At 44.4% G+C, this 16,234-nt stretch overlaps 1 protein-coding gene across 1 annotated transcript in view; it reads left to right on the top strand.

Annotated features, from left to right (window-relative positions):
- LOC139107796 (uncharacterized) overlaps nucleotides 1-16,234 on the top strand; it is a 51,709-nt gene that overhangs the window by 30,518 nt on the left and 4,957 nt on the right. The window contains exon 4 of the mRNA XM_070665647.1: nucleotides 5,027-5,145. Coding sequence (XP_070521748.1) covers nucleotides 5,027-5,145 — 119 coding nt within the window. The remainder of the gene's footprint in view (nucleotides 1-5,026; nucleotides 5,146-16,234) is intronic.

The following is a 16,234-nucleotide window of genomic DNA, read 5'->3' as shown; positions in this document are numbered from 1 at the left end:
CGGTCCTGAAGAAACGAGATGGTGACGCAACGGCGCTTAGCACTTCTCATTACATGTCGATCACATAAATCGTGCCGCGACACGAAGCGATAAGCTGCAAATCTGAGATATTGTCGCCTTCACATTTTTTTTTTTTTTTGCCCCCTCTGCAAAGTTGTCAGGATTTTTTGTGTGAGATACACAGCTCGTTACGTAATTTGTGTCTCTGTTGGGACAGGCGAAAAGAGACGATCAGCGTGCCGCCTAAACGTCGAGCGATAGCTACGATCCACGGATTTAATGAGAATTTTAACGACCGGGCGGATAGACGGGGGAGGAAAAAAAAAAGAGTAGAAAAGCAACGGGAGAAAACAGAGAGAAACGATAGACGCGAACGGGCGAGTGGTCGTGGACGCGTAACGAAGCCAATCGGTCTTTTTTTGCACCGTCTACGCGACACGGCGGGGGAAAAAAAAACGCGAACAGCGTTTTCGGACTATGTAGGGCTAACTATGCGGCCGTGACATTCGCAATATGCCAACACCGCTGGCTTCTTATCGGATCGCGCGATTGATCCGCCACGGGTCCTTCGGGGCGCGTGCGAGCGAGAGGCACGATTCCCATCTCCACAATCGTCCCGTGCTGAGTCACGCCTGCGGAATTTCATCGGGAATCTCGATCGGCCCGTATCGTAACACGCAGTCAATTTGTATGCCCGCGCATACGTACGTACGCGGGGCATGTAATACATGGTATAATACACGCGACGAATCCGCGCTATCAGAAAATACCCCCCGGGGATGTGCACACGGGCCGCGCCGTCCACGACGGCATCCGCACGCACACCCTCGGCACACGGGTTACCTGGGAATTATGTAGGCCAGATCGATGATCGTAATCGCGTATTGATTAATTCTACGCGAGACATTCGGCGTGGGCAGAGTAATCTCACGATTAAGTCGCCGCCGGCCCGCACTCTCGGCCGCGTTCTAGATAACGATAGTCTTACTTTCCGAGAGTCTAAAGTCCACACTGCTAATGTAACACCGCGGCGGATCTTATTACCGGGATCTTTCGAACTTTCCGCGCGCCAAGACGCCCGATTTAATTAATAACAAAATTTAAAAGATAAAGTTGTACGCGAGCGAAGCGACGTGATTAAAATTATTCTCTCGCAATCGGAACCTTCGGTTCTCACGATTTCTTCTTTGAACGCCAACACGCGTAGACCGACAATTATTTAACGAGAGCTTCGTTTCCGTGCTTTGTGATATCGGTTGAACGTTAAATTTAAGCAGTACGCATATAAAATGTTTTTTTGAAGTATTCGCTGGCAATTAAAATTTAGCTCTTGTCTTTGACTTTGACATCTTTTTTATCAGTGCGACAATGTAATTAAAGTGATATAATAAAGGTGACGATTTTTCAAAAGCGCGTTAATAGGAAAAATACAAGTTTTTAAAACTCCGAGTCCAAGGCGTTGTAACATTTGCAACGTGTCTTTGCTTTTGCTGCGTAAATGAAGATGTCAGTTCACTTAACATAAATAAAATAATACGAGGAAGTAGTAAAAGACGAGAAAGGCGAATAGTCACGTACGCAGAGTAGGTGATGGCTACGCATGTCGTAAACTGTCGGCGGGCTTCTAATAACGAATGCGCGCGATTACGTCGATTCGTTCCGGCGGAACGTTATTGCCGGCGAATTCGCGAACGTGGAATAACGTTATACTTTATGGTCGCCAAACGTTGTAATGCACTTTACGTTCTCATTTCGCGCGGGAGTGGGCACGTACCGTTATCACGTAGTGGTAGTCCAGTAGCCGTCCGTGCAGGATCGCAGATGAGTCGGCCTTTTCGCACGTGCGGGTCCGCGGGCGTGTCGCCGCATGCACGGGAAAAGTTGCCGCAAAAGTAAACGCGCGTGTGTGCGCGCGTCTTGGAATCCCCAAGGCGGCATATTTTAGGCATTCCCACCTCGCTCGCGGCATTACTGCCGCCTAAATCCCGTTTACACCGGTGGTTATCCAGCCGAAATCCGCTTAGGCTGGCGCTTAGCTTGCGACGCGGGCTGCAGCCGGAAGCCCTGAGGGTGGGCGCCGCGGGTGAGGACTTCGGTGGCGCGCTTTCCACCCCGGCGGTCTCGATAAAAAGGCGCGCCGAGACGCGCGATCGCTTCGACTTGATCGAAAGATTTCGCCGCGAAAGAGGCTGTCCGATGCACGCGCATATTTTCCTCCCGCTTCCGACAGACTTCCGCGCTGGTGCATAAGCATCGAGAATAAGGGCGAAACGAGCGCGCGTTTTCCAATTGTCAAAATCATGCGTGAATGCAGCAGGGGAGTTCAGTAAAGTCTAGCTCTAAAAATACGTTGAGGAATAACAGGTTCAGCGTGCAAGATTGATGGGTAATATCGCGTTTTTCCCGTGTCTCGAGCGGAACGATTCGAGATGAAATAGTCTGGAATGAGTGGAAATCAGAGGCGCGTAAAATACATGGGCGAAGAGTAAAAAAAAGGAGATATCAGGCGCTTGGGAGGATTTTTTCTTTATCACAGTTATTGTAAATTTAAGCTGGACCACTCGGCGTCACTGTGTAATGGAACGAAGTCCTTCTCCCCCGCGACTCTTTGCAGAATAGAAATTTCGTCTTTTACGCGGCATCTTATATTTCCTTCGAATCAGACGTTATTGTACACGTCTCAGAACCCTGATAAGAACTTATCGACCGTAACATAGGATAGAATTGCATCTCGTAGCGGTAACTTCGCAGAACTATAGCGCGGCGGAAATTCAGAGCAGGAGAAAGACGCAAAAGCACCTGGGATCTTTGATATAAACTGAAACGCATTTACAGTGGCGTAAGGGTTTAATTTAAAATGTATAACTTTTATTTGTGCGTTTCATCTTTTCCTTCCGCTGGATACATTCCTTTGTTTACCGCGACGTGGTTATTTCATAATTGAGTTCCGGACAGAAATTAAGTTTCAAAAGGCAACGCAGAAACGTGGCCACATAAATATCGTTAACTTAATAAAGTTTACCTTTCCAAAAATAGCACCGTTACGAATTTTTTTTTTTTCTGGAACATTAATGGATTAACTTCATTCTGCGTCACCTTGTCACGAAAATGGTTGAAAAAAGGTGCTTATATCAGTGCCATTAGCCGGCGAGATAAAAGAAAGGTGGAATTAATGAACTCTTTTCTTGTAAAATTCTACGCTAAGTGTTCTGATTCGTTAAAATTATATTGCAATGTCAAGAATAACAGCATGCAAAATAACTTGTTTTTTTTTTTTCTTATTAATTTATAATAGTTTTGACGTCGCTAAATTTCAAACTGTCTTTCGACACGACGTTGCGCAGCGTAGAATTGTAATTACGTGTTGTATAATACGTGACTTCATCGCCACGCTGCGGGTCCAGCGCGGATCTATCTGCAGCTGCGCGGGAATTAGCTCGTTCGGGGGCCGCTGACGGATGGATTGTAAACTGTGTACGTCGCGCGAACAACACCGCGTTTATTTAGGCGGTGGTCGAATTATGCAAATCAGCCGACACCGGCGAACCGCGGCCGTTCGATGTCCCGATAAATGGCACCGCGTTTCGTTTCGCGAGATTTATTTCCGCCGGATATTATCGAACGTTTACTCGATCCGCCAACTCGATCCTCCTTTTCGCAACCGTGATCGATGCAGACCGTTTTCCAATCGCTTGTTTACGAGCTCGCGAAACCTTGTTTCTCGCCGATGTCATTAATATTGCAAAACGCAAATACTTTTAACGAAATTAAACCAAAAAAACACACCTACGCGCGAATAGAATTTTATTCCCATTTATCTAAATAAATTTTTGTATACATAGAAGATATTGAGAAAAGATATAAATAAAATGTGCACGAGATTACATTTTATATTTATTACTTTTTTATACAGTCGAAAATAAAACGACTAACGGTATATTGGAATTTACGTGGAAACGAAAAAAAAAAAAAAAAAAATCGTCATTCACAAATTGTAAAATGTACTTTTAGATTTATTTAAGTTGATATTGAAAACGACAGAATTACGACAACCTTTTTTGAAGCAAGTCCATGAGTTTATAAAAATTGTAAACGATCCCACGAGGTAGATTGAGTCTGCCGAGAATTTGAACCAGGTGGCTCAAAATTTCCGCAGAAGCGACGAGAAAGATGCCACGGTTCTTCTTGACGTAGGGAACTCCGCATCCGGGGACATTACTTTAGATCGCGAGGTGCAAAGTTCGTTCGCTCCCGCGCTTACCCTCCCGTGCTCTCGCGCCTTTGTGCGAATATTGCCGTGTACTTCCCTCTTATTATGACGTGTATAGTGTGATAAAGGGATTTCGTGGCCGCTTAAGAGGCTGGAAAGCATTTACGTCGTGCCGCTTTACCGGAATGTGGGGAAGATTGCGTTCGGATTGACGCAAATTGTCCGACAGACGCATAGCGTAACCCCCGGTAGCTGCATTTAGCGCGTCCTCTCAATAAAAAGCTACAAAACGGTCAGTTACGTCTTTCACTGAACTGTCTAGTGCTTTAAAAAAAAAAAAAAAGAAAAAAAAGGGAAACCGAGGGCAATAAAGAAAGAACTTATATCTAGATTAAGAATGAATCTAGAATAAATTAATTTTTTTAATAGAAAGCCTTTCTTTCTTGCTCCTTACCTCGGGAGCTCAGAAGTGTTGACCCCGCATTTAAATGACAAAGAGAATTTTCTCTTTCCGCCGTCCCCGTCCGTTCTACATGCGCAATTAAATCGCATTTAATTAAAAAGATTGCCGGATTTATTATTGTCATTTATTGTACACGACTGCAATATTATCTCGTTCGTTCTGAAGAATCTTACGCAAAAGGACGACCAGAAAATGTCGCTGCTCGCTCCGCTGCCTCCGTGAACTTACCGCGTTGCTCTTCGAGTCTCTCGAGATAAATCGCGCGCGAGATTTCCATCGCGACTCAACTTCGCCGACAGCTTAATTGTCTGCCGCGATTCGGACCCCGCTTATGTCTCGCGATTCTTCCGCAGGTGACGGAAATGTCAGCTTCGAGGAGTTCGTCGAGATCGTCAGCAACATCGGCGGTGCGAGCACGGCGGCGCCGACGGATCAGGATCAGGAGGAACAGGAGTTGCGAGACGCTTTCCGGGTGAGTGAAATAAATACGATTGCATTGGAATCCACATATCGCGTGGACGATAACTCCTCGAATCGATTCGCGCGATCGAACCGATAAAACTCCACCGCCCGTCTTACGCAATCGGGGACGCTCGAATATCGAACGACATATTTTCTCGCGATCCCGGCAATTTTCGGCCGGATTACCGTGGCCATTTTCAGCCGACTCTCCCTCCCGCGTGAGGAAAACAAGAGGACTTGCTCCGGCGTTCTTAAGAGCCGAAGGAGCCGCTTTCTTTAGATGGAGACTGAGGCGAGACGACAGCTAGCTCGCAAACTACACCCCGGCGGCTCTTATAACATAATGCTATTCGTAAAACGCAAAAGTTTGTAATGATCGCGACATGCGCTGTGAATACCTGAGTGTCCCATGCATATTTTACGCATTATATTAATAAGTTTTCTGCTGCGCGCAGGTGTTTCACGATTAGAGAGACTGCGGGACTTTAACCGTGCCGAATGTCGAACGTATCCCTTAATCTTTTTGAAAGTTTGGCATTTGATAATCGTTCACTTTTTCAAAAATGACAAAACTGCCAAATTTGCATAATCTTTCAAGTTAGCTGCGGTTTCTTGACGCAACAGATTGCCTAGAACATTACGAGTTCCTCAAACATTTTAATTGTTTAATCTCATAATTACTTCGAGATCACGTGCAATTGTTGAAATGTTGAACGTACGTTTTATCGCTGCTACTTTTCTTCTTATTTTTATTTCACACTGCAATAACCAAACGCAATGCAATCTTACTTCCTCTCGCATACAAACTCCGTGTGCTTCTGAGATACTCGTGATCGGCTCGCGTGTAATAAAAATAATAGATAAATAAATAAGCAAACAGATTCGATTTATACGAGAAATTTGATTTACGGGAATCATGAAATAGGGAACGAAGAATCTGAGACCTTAAGCTCAATAGCTCCCGCGGTGAGTGCAATCCTCGATCTTTCCATAATAAGATAAATTCCGCGCTCGCGTTACTCGCCCCTCATCGAAATTTCCAACACGTTTACCATGAATGTGAAAAATGTATAGAGCTCGGCGGCATCGACCTATAATACTCGCGGATACGCGTTTGTGTAATGAGGTTATTTAGGGTGATACGTGAGAGAGCACAGAACACAGAGAGCCTTTGCTCGCGCGCAATATACCGTAGATACAGAATCAAATATGTATATGCGTATACATTCTCAACGCATGTATGAGCTCGACGAATAGTTTCAAGAAAAATTGCGTACATATTTTCGTCGAAACTATCCTGCGATTATCAAGGAATTTCATTTATTATTGGAAAAAAAGTAACGAGCCGAAAAATTCCTTGACATACTTCGCTCCTTTAAACTTTTACTGCGTTTGCATTCTTGCGAGTCCATCGTTCGATCGAAACACTTGTTTAAGAGATATTAAAATAAAGCGGGAACAGAGGAACCAATTTTTTTTATCGGGTAATTTATTTAAAATATTGTCGAAAAGTTAGACGATTAAAAAAGCTGGACTAGAAAAGCTAGACATTTAAACGTTTTTTGTCGTGTGCTAAGCCAGCTGACGTGCGCTCGAGTGCCGAATTCGCCGGCCGCCGCGTCCGCCGTGAGCACGTGCACGTGTTTACGTCGGCCATCATGCTGCAGTCCACGTGCCCGGGCCGCGCGGGCTGCGGGTCCGGCGAGTCCAGTATGCAGTGGACGCGGCAGTCGAGATCGCGTTAGTTAAGTCCATACGAGGCGAAAAACGTTTAGATATCTAATTTTTCTAGCTCGTTATTAAGCAAATAAATCACAGATTGGCTAACTAATCACTAGATAACGGTTAGGCTTAATTTCTACTCGAGAAATTGAGATTATGCACCGATTATATGAGCGCGAAACGCCGGGAGATAAAAGGATCAAGACGCGCTCGCGTTTTCTTGCTTGTTGTTGGCGAAGATATTCTTGCATGAATAATGCATCCGCTCGTCGTATACGCGTGCCTTTACATCAAACGGAGAATAAGCCAGGATCAGCGCGGAATACTCCGTTTAATGCGACACGGCTTCTTCGACTGTTGTCGGGAAGAATGCGCCTGCAATCCGATCACTCGTGGAATTAGCAGTCGCGATCGGAATTGATCGTATTTCGCGTTTGAGCGCATAAAGTCTCGCGACCTCATTGATAAAGAACCGGATAATTTCGCCGAACTTGCAGTAAGTGGCCTTCGGGGAGAAATAGGCTCCTAAGGACGCGAGAATTGTCCAAAGTTTCAGAAAGTTCTTGAAAGGAGGTAATAAATCCGGGAGAGGAAAAGTACGAGATAGACTCGTAAGAAGATCGCGCGAAAACGGATTCTCGCTGTGAAGGACGGAGAAAGAAAGGCCGCGGGGTGATCGGAAAATCCTAGGTGTTCGACTTCGCCAGAGGCGCATTCTTTCCGTTGGCATGTTCGGTTCTCTCTTACAAGCCCGCCAGTATTTGTTCAGGCTACTTCACCAGGTTCCCCGGTTCGCTAGTCAGTCAAGTTGCGTTCGACCGACGGCGACATGCGACACTTGATTTTACGGATTCTCGAATTTAATTCTTTCTCGCGCTGGCCCCCGCGATCGAACGATTCGAGGAAGAGACGAATGGTGTCGTAAATTGTGTAACAGGCGCGAACGAAATACTCAGAATCTCGGACTTGCGATAGAAACCTCTTTTCCCCCATCTTGTTTTTTTTTTTTCTTTTCCACTTGACTGTGGGATTTGTGTTTCAATCCGCGCGAATATACCTCAAAGTGTTCCTCGAGCTTTTCGGCCGAACGCATTCGAGATTTCACGCTTCATTTTACGTGAGTCGACTGTGAAATACGTTCTTGCGATATTTTTCGCTCAAACGTATCGCGCTTTTTATATAACTCAAGACGTTTCCGACAGGTTGAATGGTAGCGGGAGTCGTGATAAGACAATCCAATACTCTCGAACGGGACGATGAATATAACAATTCCATTAAAGTCGTTAAATCTTAGGAGGCTTATTAAGATCGTGAAGCTGAGAATCGGGGGCTGATCTCAATTATTGTCTGTCGAAATTCTCGTCGTGGATGAAATGAAGATTCAATACGCTCGGCGAAGTCACGTTGAAATGGAAGATGCGAGATTTACTTTATATTCCACCTCGGTCGTTAAGTCCCTTTTGCATTCCTTTTCCGCGGCCGTAATTTCCACCTACGCGCAAATAAGGGAAATTTTTCTCGGTAAGAGAAAAGAGACAGCGGCAAGGAAAGAAGAAAACTTTCGTTACACTTCGCTCGTGATGCAATCACTAGATAGATCAAATCAATACGATTACGTCGCATTTTAGGAGTCGTCGTGATATTTCCTCGAGTTTTATCTCGATTAAAGAAGTACCGTCCCATCTGAGCGCAATATTGTTGTTTCTTTTCCCGAAATAAATGAGTTTCTCGTCAAGGCGCTCGAATAACGATACAATTCTATTTCCAGCAAACGCCTTTCGCTTCCACGAATAATATTTAGTTGTAGTCGGATGCTGATTAAATTTGCTGCAATCAAAACGATACGCATTATCGATAGCAGCGTAATTTGATTTGTCACTTGATAGAGAAATATTTTAAATATCTCGCGATAAAAACTTCCCGTTGATCAAAATTGGCCGCCGAGCGCGCAATAGAGATTTTAATGCGTTAATTTATACATTTAAGGCCGGTTTGTCGGGATTTTATGATTCCTGACAATCGCGACATTTAATGCCAGGCTTTTGCAAGTTGGCTCAGGTTGATGACAATGAAGGAATCTCGTCGAGTGGCGACCCAATTGCATCGCGTAGCTCTTATAAGTGCGCCGAAAGATTGCTGAACTGTGGCGGTTTAAAACGTGACTGAAACGCGGACGAGACGAGGCGAAAGTGAAAAGGATCCTGGACTCGGTATTTCAGCGTGCTTGTATAAATTTATTTCTGCTACATAAACTTTTTTTTTTTTTTTTTCTTGGAGCAAGTCTGCATTTTGACTTGGCGTTCGCATTTTGCCAATTAGCCGACCGTCAGTTCCTCAGATTGAGTTACGACGAAGAAAGTGAATAGGTCAAACTATGTTGGCTTTAGCAAGTAAATATAGCAGTGGTCCGGGCGACTTAATTAATCCACTCTGGACTAATTTCATCCATTCTCGTATCTGCCTGAAGGAGACGCGCTCGCGAGAGTGAGACAGGCGGGGCGAGAAGGCGGAAGACCGCACTCTTTTCATTTCTTCAAGCGGAAACGGCGCAGCGTAACGTCGTGTGTAATTTTATACGCGTGGAGTACGAACGGCCCGCGCCAATTTCCCTCTCGGAGCCCGTCTCCTTTTAACGCGCGTCTCGCATCGCGCTGCAATTCGCCGTGCAGTTTCCTTCGCGGATATATTTCCGAGCGGTCTATAAAAAGGCAGCGCGCCGAAAGTTCGCGTAAGAACGGCGGGCTTCCATTAACCGGGTACTGCCGGCTCCTCTCAGCATTCCCAACACGTCTTCGTTCCGGGGAATGGTTTTCTCCGGGATACACAGCTACTTTAGCGTTCCGGTTGCCATTCTCTCCCGGAAGATGCACGTCGTTTTCGAAGGACGGCGATTTTGTCCGGCGAATTGTCGTCCGGGCATTTGTGCCCTATTCATCGCGCTTATTCGTCAACCCGGTCACATTTTCCCATCTTGCCCATCGGGAGTTACGCCAGCACGCTCATCTTTCGGATGGTCCGAAACCAAATCGGTATACTCGAAAGCGTGTCCTACGTCCAACGCGATACTCACGAATCGTAGGATGCGCTCTCGTTTTCGTCGAATCGACAGAGACCATACCCCGCTAAGTTCTTTTTCCGCCTCCTTCTTTTTCTCCTCGCTTTTCTACTCCCGCCCGATGCGCTTAATTCTTTCACGCGAAAGAGCTTTTATCCACCCCGAATGGTTTATCCCATTTGTACTGACCACTACAAGCGAACGAGAATAAAAAGACGAACTAATTCTTGTGTGCTTAAACGCGCGTATAATCATGTCTGCGGAAACATTACGTCTGTTCTTCTCCGCCAGTATTATTTCGCGATAGCTTTGTCAATTTAATGAAAAATATGAGCCTTTCGTCTCGCAACGTTCATCTATTTTTTTATTTTTTTTTTTATTTTAAAAGAAAATATTTCGAGAATTAAAAATCATTAAAAAAAGTGTTTATTAAATAATAATGGTGGGAACACGATTTTCTTTTCGCACTATCTGCGAGCTCTTATTTGTACCATTTAAACGTGAAACAATCTGAAAAAAAAAAAGAATTGAAACGCTCCTGTAGTTAATACCAGTTTCTCTCGTTACGGTTGTCTGGGCTGCTTTTATTTTCACGCCTCTACTTGCTCTCGAGTCCTGTACTGACTACTAAAGGTAGATATACATCGATCCCGTGCGAACAACAGCAAACGCGGAATCGAATTTATTTAAAACTTTCTTTGATGTACGATTCATGAGTCGAGCCGAATGCAAATCGAACGTAATGAACGTTTCGTTTCACCACGGCACATCTTCCGGGCGTTAACTGCGAAACTAAAATTCACGTTCATGTTTATCACATGCGCCTTTTTAATGTTTAAATAGCTATCGCAACAAAATCCAATGTACATAATTTGTTATTCAATTAGCCTCTGCAAACGAATCACGTAGGTATTTATGCACGCGAGGCTCTTTTAATTTTCTATTCAATATCGAATACGCATCCGCTTGAAATTGCAATCGAATTACCGAGCGATCGGTTTTTACAACGCAATAAATTCTTTTCACGAGCTCGCAGGCAGCGCGAAAAGATTTTCTTACGTTGAATGTTTATTACATTAAAGACATTAACATTTCTTCTTATCTCCTCTTCGTATAAAAAAGAATTAAAGCGAGACGCGTTCGCGCCGGGATGGCGTTAGTTGGAGCCGATCTGTGGAAGCAATGCATTTACAATTGTGCGCGAAGCCGGCGGCTGAAGATGGCAAGTACGTCCGAGAAGAACCGACAGAGATGGAGAAGAAATCCACCTGAGCGAGCCCGGGGTAGCCGCTGCGTGCTGGAAGGAAGTATGTCAAACTGTTACACCACAATACATCCTAATGACGCCGGCTTCGCGGAGGATTTCTGCCGAAGCATCTCCCTTTGCTCAGCCATTCTTTTGGATTGTCTACTGCCGTCTGTCTGAGCCACTTCTCTGTCACTTGTCTGGTTACCCGAGCCGGTTCTGGCCGCGGCGGTGTTATTTTTCGACGTTCTCTCGAGGACGCGGTGGCTGCCACTGCATTTTCTTCCCGACAAGATAGCGAGGTGTTTGCGCGGGAATTGAAGGATTTTGCAGCTCCGGCGCGGTCGGAAGCGATACACGATCGGATAAATGTTTCGCCGAACAGTCGACGAAATGTCGCGAAAGCCAATATTATTTTTCAGATTGATTCCACAAAGTGACACGCTCCGTGCGATCGATAAGAAACTCGAGCGTTTAATTTTAATTAACATTTATTTTCCCCTAATAAGAATTTTATAAATTGTAATATTCGTGATAATGTAGATCTGAAACGCGTTTCTTTTTCAGTGTCGTTCTCAAGGCGAAGTCTTTTTAATATGACAATTATATTTGAAAGGATTGACCAGGAGGGCTTTTTCCGAGGACGCAATTCTTTTTATTAAAATAAAACTGTGGGCATAAATATAAATGAGCCCCCTAAGGCGGGGGATGATTTATTGTTTTTGTTGCGCCATCTCGGTCCACGCAAGTCGGTGCCATCAGATTTGTTTTTAGACGGTCTAATTGTCCTTTATTAGTTTCGTCCGCTTCCGCCGTCTGTCATTTTTAAAAGCTACAGCGCGGAATATCTTTTTTATTATTAAATTTGTCTCCCGCAGGGATTTCTTATTGTACGAGGTTGCCTTCTGGCTGTTATCCCGGTATCCTTCCACGCACCTTCAAACATCGCTTGTTGCGCGGCTGCGACCATGTCGTTTTCTCTTATCTTCGCGAATTATGCAAATCGGTCAATCGCGGCTTTCCAGGTTTTTCTTAGCCGCACGTGTCCGCCTTATTGTGCCTACAGTGGAACGCCTGCGAGTTTAGATTTCGTTCAAGCGACAGTTTGATAACGGAATTATCTCAATATTTTGCTATTTCGCAAAGACTAGAGAATTGTCTTTCTCCTCTAATTTTCCTCATAGTTTTATTTGTACAAGAATACACTATCCGGCGTAGCAGATATCTCGCGCACTTTCTGCCGTAACAAAATCCCCTTAGAGAACTCCTCATCTTTTGTCGTTTCATTTGTGTAACTAATTTCGTTGACAAAGTTTTATTACAAATTTATTAAGCGATTTGTTTTCAACGTACAGGATGCTCGAAAACGCCAAATCTCAATTTCCAAATTCCTCGAAACTGCGACCGTTGGCAAATCGTCTCGTATTCCGCGTTTGTATAGAATTTGCGGTGCGCGACAACGGAACGAAAAGTTCCTCTCTTCAATCTCCGTGCTGCACAGCTCGCTAAAGTGTTTAACGATCGGAGCATTAAGGCCAAATGTGACGTATTGTAGTCAAGTCGATATTTTAATCTTCACAACCCGACCGCCACCGTGACGCCGTCGGAGGTCGTACCCTTGTGTGTGTCTAGAATAAAAGGTGTGTGACGGAGAGCGGAGGGCGAAGAAGGGCGGAAACCATGTAAAGGATGGAAAACAAGCGACCGAAATGGAAGAGCGACTCGGCGGGGGTTGTAAAACGGAAGGATGGGCGACTCAGCCGCAACCTACCGAAGGGTATCGCGGATAGATAACAAGATTTATGGCGCGAGGAGAGAAAAGAAAAGCTTGCGCGCGCGATTACATTGCAAATAATCGAACTCTCGTAAAATCTAATATCCAAACAGCCGCTGCTTACGATCTCGGTGAGATTTATCTCACGCCGGGACGGTGCAGCATCCGAGTGGCGTGGGCCGTTGCGCTCGTAGGTGCCCCCCCCCCCTTTTATTCGGAATTAAAAGCAATCCGTATTCGTTGGCTCGACCGATTTCGCCGAATCGGAGGAACCATCGAAATTTTAAACAGAAAGAGAAGTTTAAACAATTCGCGTAACAAAGGGATCCGTTGCAAGATAAAAGCGGGAAGAACGTATGCGCGGCACGTAGCGGCTAAAAATCCGCAACAACAATCCCCCTTAGGTAACAAAAGGGGCAAACAACGTACTAACAGGGAATAGTGGCCCGGGCAAGATAAAAGAAGCGAGAAAAGCGAGCGGAATGAGCCGTACACAAATGCGAAAGCGTTGCAAAAACAAATAATGGCAATCGAGTGTATCCGTTGCAAGCAATATCGAGCTGGAAGGTGCAAAGAGGGTCGTTGAAGATTCACAGTTTCCATAGGTTCGACCATCGTCACTGTGGGCAGCGTCGACGAAAAATGTTTCTCCTCCCTACCTCCTTTCCCTCTATACGTACGTAACGTTAAGGGAATACACGTACACATACATCTTTTTCGGATTTCCACACAATCGTGACGCGAACGTGAGCAGCTTACGCCGTTCGACGTTTCTGAAACCATAATTCAAGCTTTAAAATATCGTGAATCATAGCGAGAGCGTAATGCCGACGTTTTTCAGCGAGAGCCTCAAAACTTGACGCTGGCAAAACTTTTGGAAGGGAAGCGTAAAAGAAGGACGCCGAGAAAAAAAAAATATCGAAAAGCAAAACGCACTTCGCGAGAATCGCTGCGCGGGCAGTTTCATGTTGAACTAGACCCGCGGGATGGGGGAGAAAAACGCAAGAGATTCCTTACTTTGCATTAGCATGCTAATGAATGGTTAATCGCGTAGCGTTCTTCCTGGCCCCTTATCGGCCAGTGTTACGAGCGAGCGAGGGGCGAAAAGGGGGGTGATTTATCTTCGCGTAATCCTCCGGCGTGCGCGCTCAGGGTGGACCACGTGAACGCAACGCATTACAGCCCCCAATATCGAGACCGGCGTTTCATAAATTCGCGCAAGCGTCCCGGACAAATACACGCGGCCGAGATACACATTATTTGATAAGCACAATTACGGCACCGGTTATTTTCTTAGCCGCGGGCGAGCATCGATTTGCGTTGTCAATTGCGAAGTATTTTCAATAGCAAGCCGGGGTTATATTCACAATAGTCAGCGACATATATCTTGAATGGAGAGCCGATAATTATAACTTTAATTAAATCGTCAGGTAATTGTAATTGTAATTAATTATTCGCCATGATTGCATTGACGTGCGGCCATTTCTGCGGAGAGGTCTCATACGGCGCAAACAGGTCGCAATATCGATCGATCGGAACGATCGGATGGCTGTTGAGCGAAATAATTTGCTAATTACTGTAACGATCGTCCGATTGTAATTTCCCTCAGCCGCATTAGGGTGACGACGACCGAGAACGAGTGACGAGACGTCACTTAGGGCGACTCCGCCACGGCGCTTCTTTTTTCTCCCCCGAGCTTCTATTTCCCATTACCTCGCCGCGTTCTCCCTTCTGACTTTCGTCGAAAACGGAGTCACTCCGGTGATTTCCACCGAGGAAAAGTGACAAATATCTGCCTATCTGCCATGTTTTTGCGCGGCGAAAGTGTACCTTGGAACTTGGCTCGTTTTATCGCAATATACAAGTACAAATATTAAGATATCAAACAGTCCGCACAAACAGATAACACGTCAAGTGATTTATCGGTCGTTTCATCGACTTCTGCGATAATAAAATTGCGTATTACGAAACCCACGTTTGATAAACGAGCGGTAAAAAGGTAGAAATTTATTTAGTATATCTAAAACTTTTACACGCACTTGTTTAAGACCCCGTATCTCGTATACTTTTATATTTTTTTTTATGTTGTATATTTGCACGTTTGCGTAAATAACTTGAAATTATACAACAACATTTGACAAAACTCTCCGAGAGAATCAAGTTTGAAGATAGAAGCATAAGTAATATTTTGCTTTCATTTCAGTTGACATGTAGAACGTTCTTTATTACATGTCGAATTCATTCTTGACGCAATTAAAGTATGAAACATTTATGTCCAACTTATTCAATATTAAGATTTTAATGTAAAAATTTGCTTTATTATGAGATGCATTTAAATATTTAATTAATAATGTATTTCATTTGAAAGAATTTTTAATAATTGAAATACATAAATACCTACTTTTTTAATTATTTATGCGTGAAGCTTCGACTTTTCATTTATATTTTATTCATACTTTAATGATATGTAATATAGTCTTTCCATACTGTGCTATGGAAATATAAAAAAAGGAGGCATAAATGTTTTTAATTTTTAAAACCATTTTTTTCAACAACCAAACTCTTGCATGAAAGCTTTTGTTTCAAATTTTTATATTTCCAGCCTTTATTTTTTTTTTCTTTCCTCTCGCGTTGGTATTTCTGTTTCTATATAAATTTGAATATATCGAAATACAAGAAAAAAAATCAGATCCTATACGAGCGAGTAACTTGCGCGGTGCGTGAGCATCGGAATCAATCTTCTCGAATTGCGAAAATGCAGTTCAACGCTTATAGTAAGCCTCTTTCGTGCAGAATTCAAATTCGCGGACTGACAAAAGGCGCACCACTCGACAGTTATCGCACGGAAGAGATTGCAAACAGAATTTGGCAACACTATCAAAGCTGCAATGTAATCGCACTAATTACTCGTTAACGTAACTGAACCGAATCGCGGCAAATTGGCGATGCTCATGCAGCAGCACGTTTAACGGAACTGTTTGCGACGGCTTCTGCATTGTCCTCCACGTTAAATGCCAAACGGCTTCTTTCGAAAGCACTCTATGATCGTGGAAACAGAAACGCAGGCAGAGATTCTCGCAGGGGATCTTTTTCTTCAAGTTCAACGGCGCCTCGCTCGTCGCCTCAATAAAACGTCGTCGAAACGAGATACCGTAGGTTGTAGCAACACATAAATGATTGTATTTCGGTATCGGACGCAAACGTTTCTCAGGAAGCAATTCCCTTGTGCAGCATCAATTCCAATTCTATTTCGGGAAGGATCTGGTCGATTTGATTCGCGTCTGTTTGCTTCGATTTCGTAC

Source organism: Cardiocondyla obscurior, linkage group LG13 (genome assembly GCF_019399895.1).
Source record: "Cardiocondyla obscurior isolate alpha-2009 linkage group LG13, Cobs3.1, whole genome shotgun sequence".
Lineage (NCBI taxonomy): Eukaryota > Metazoa > Arthropoda > Insecta > Hymenoptera > Formicidae > Cardiocondyla > Cardiocondyla obscurior.
This window is presented reverse-complemented; position numbering and strand designations above follow the sequence as displayed.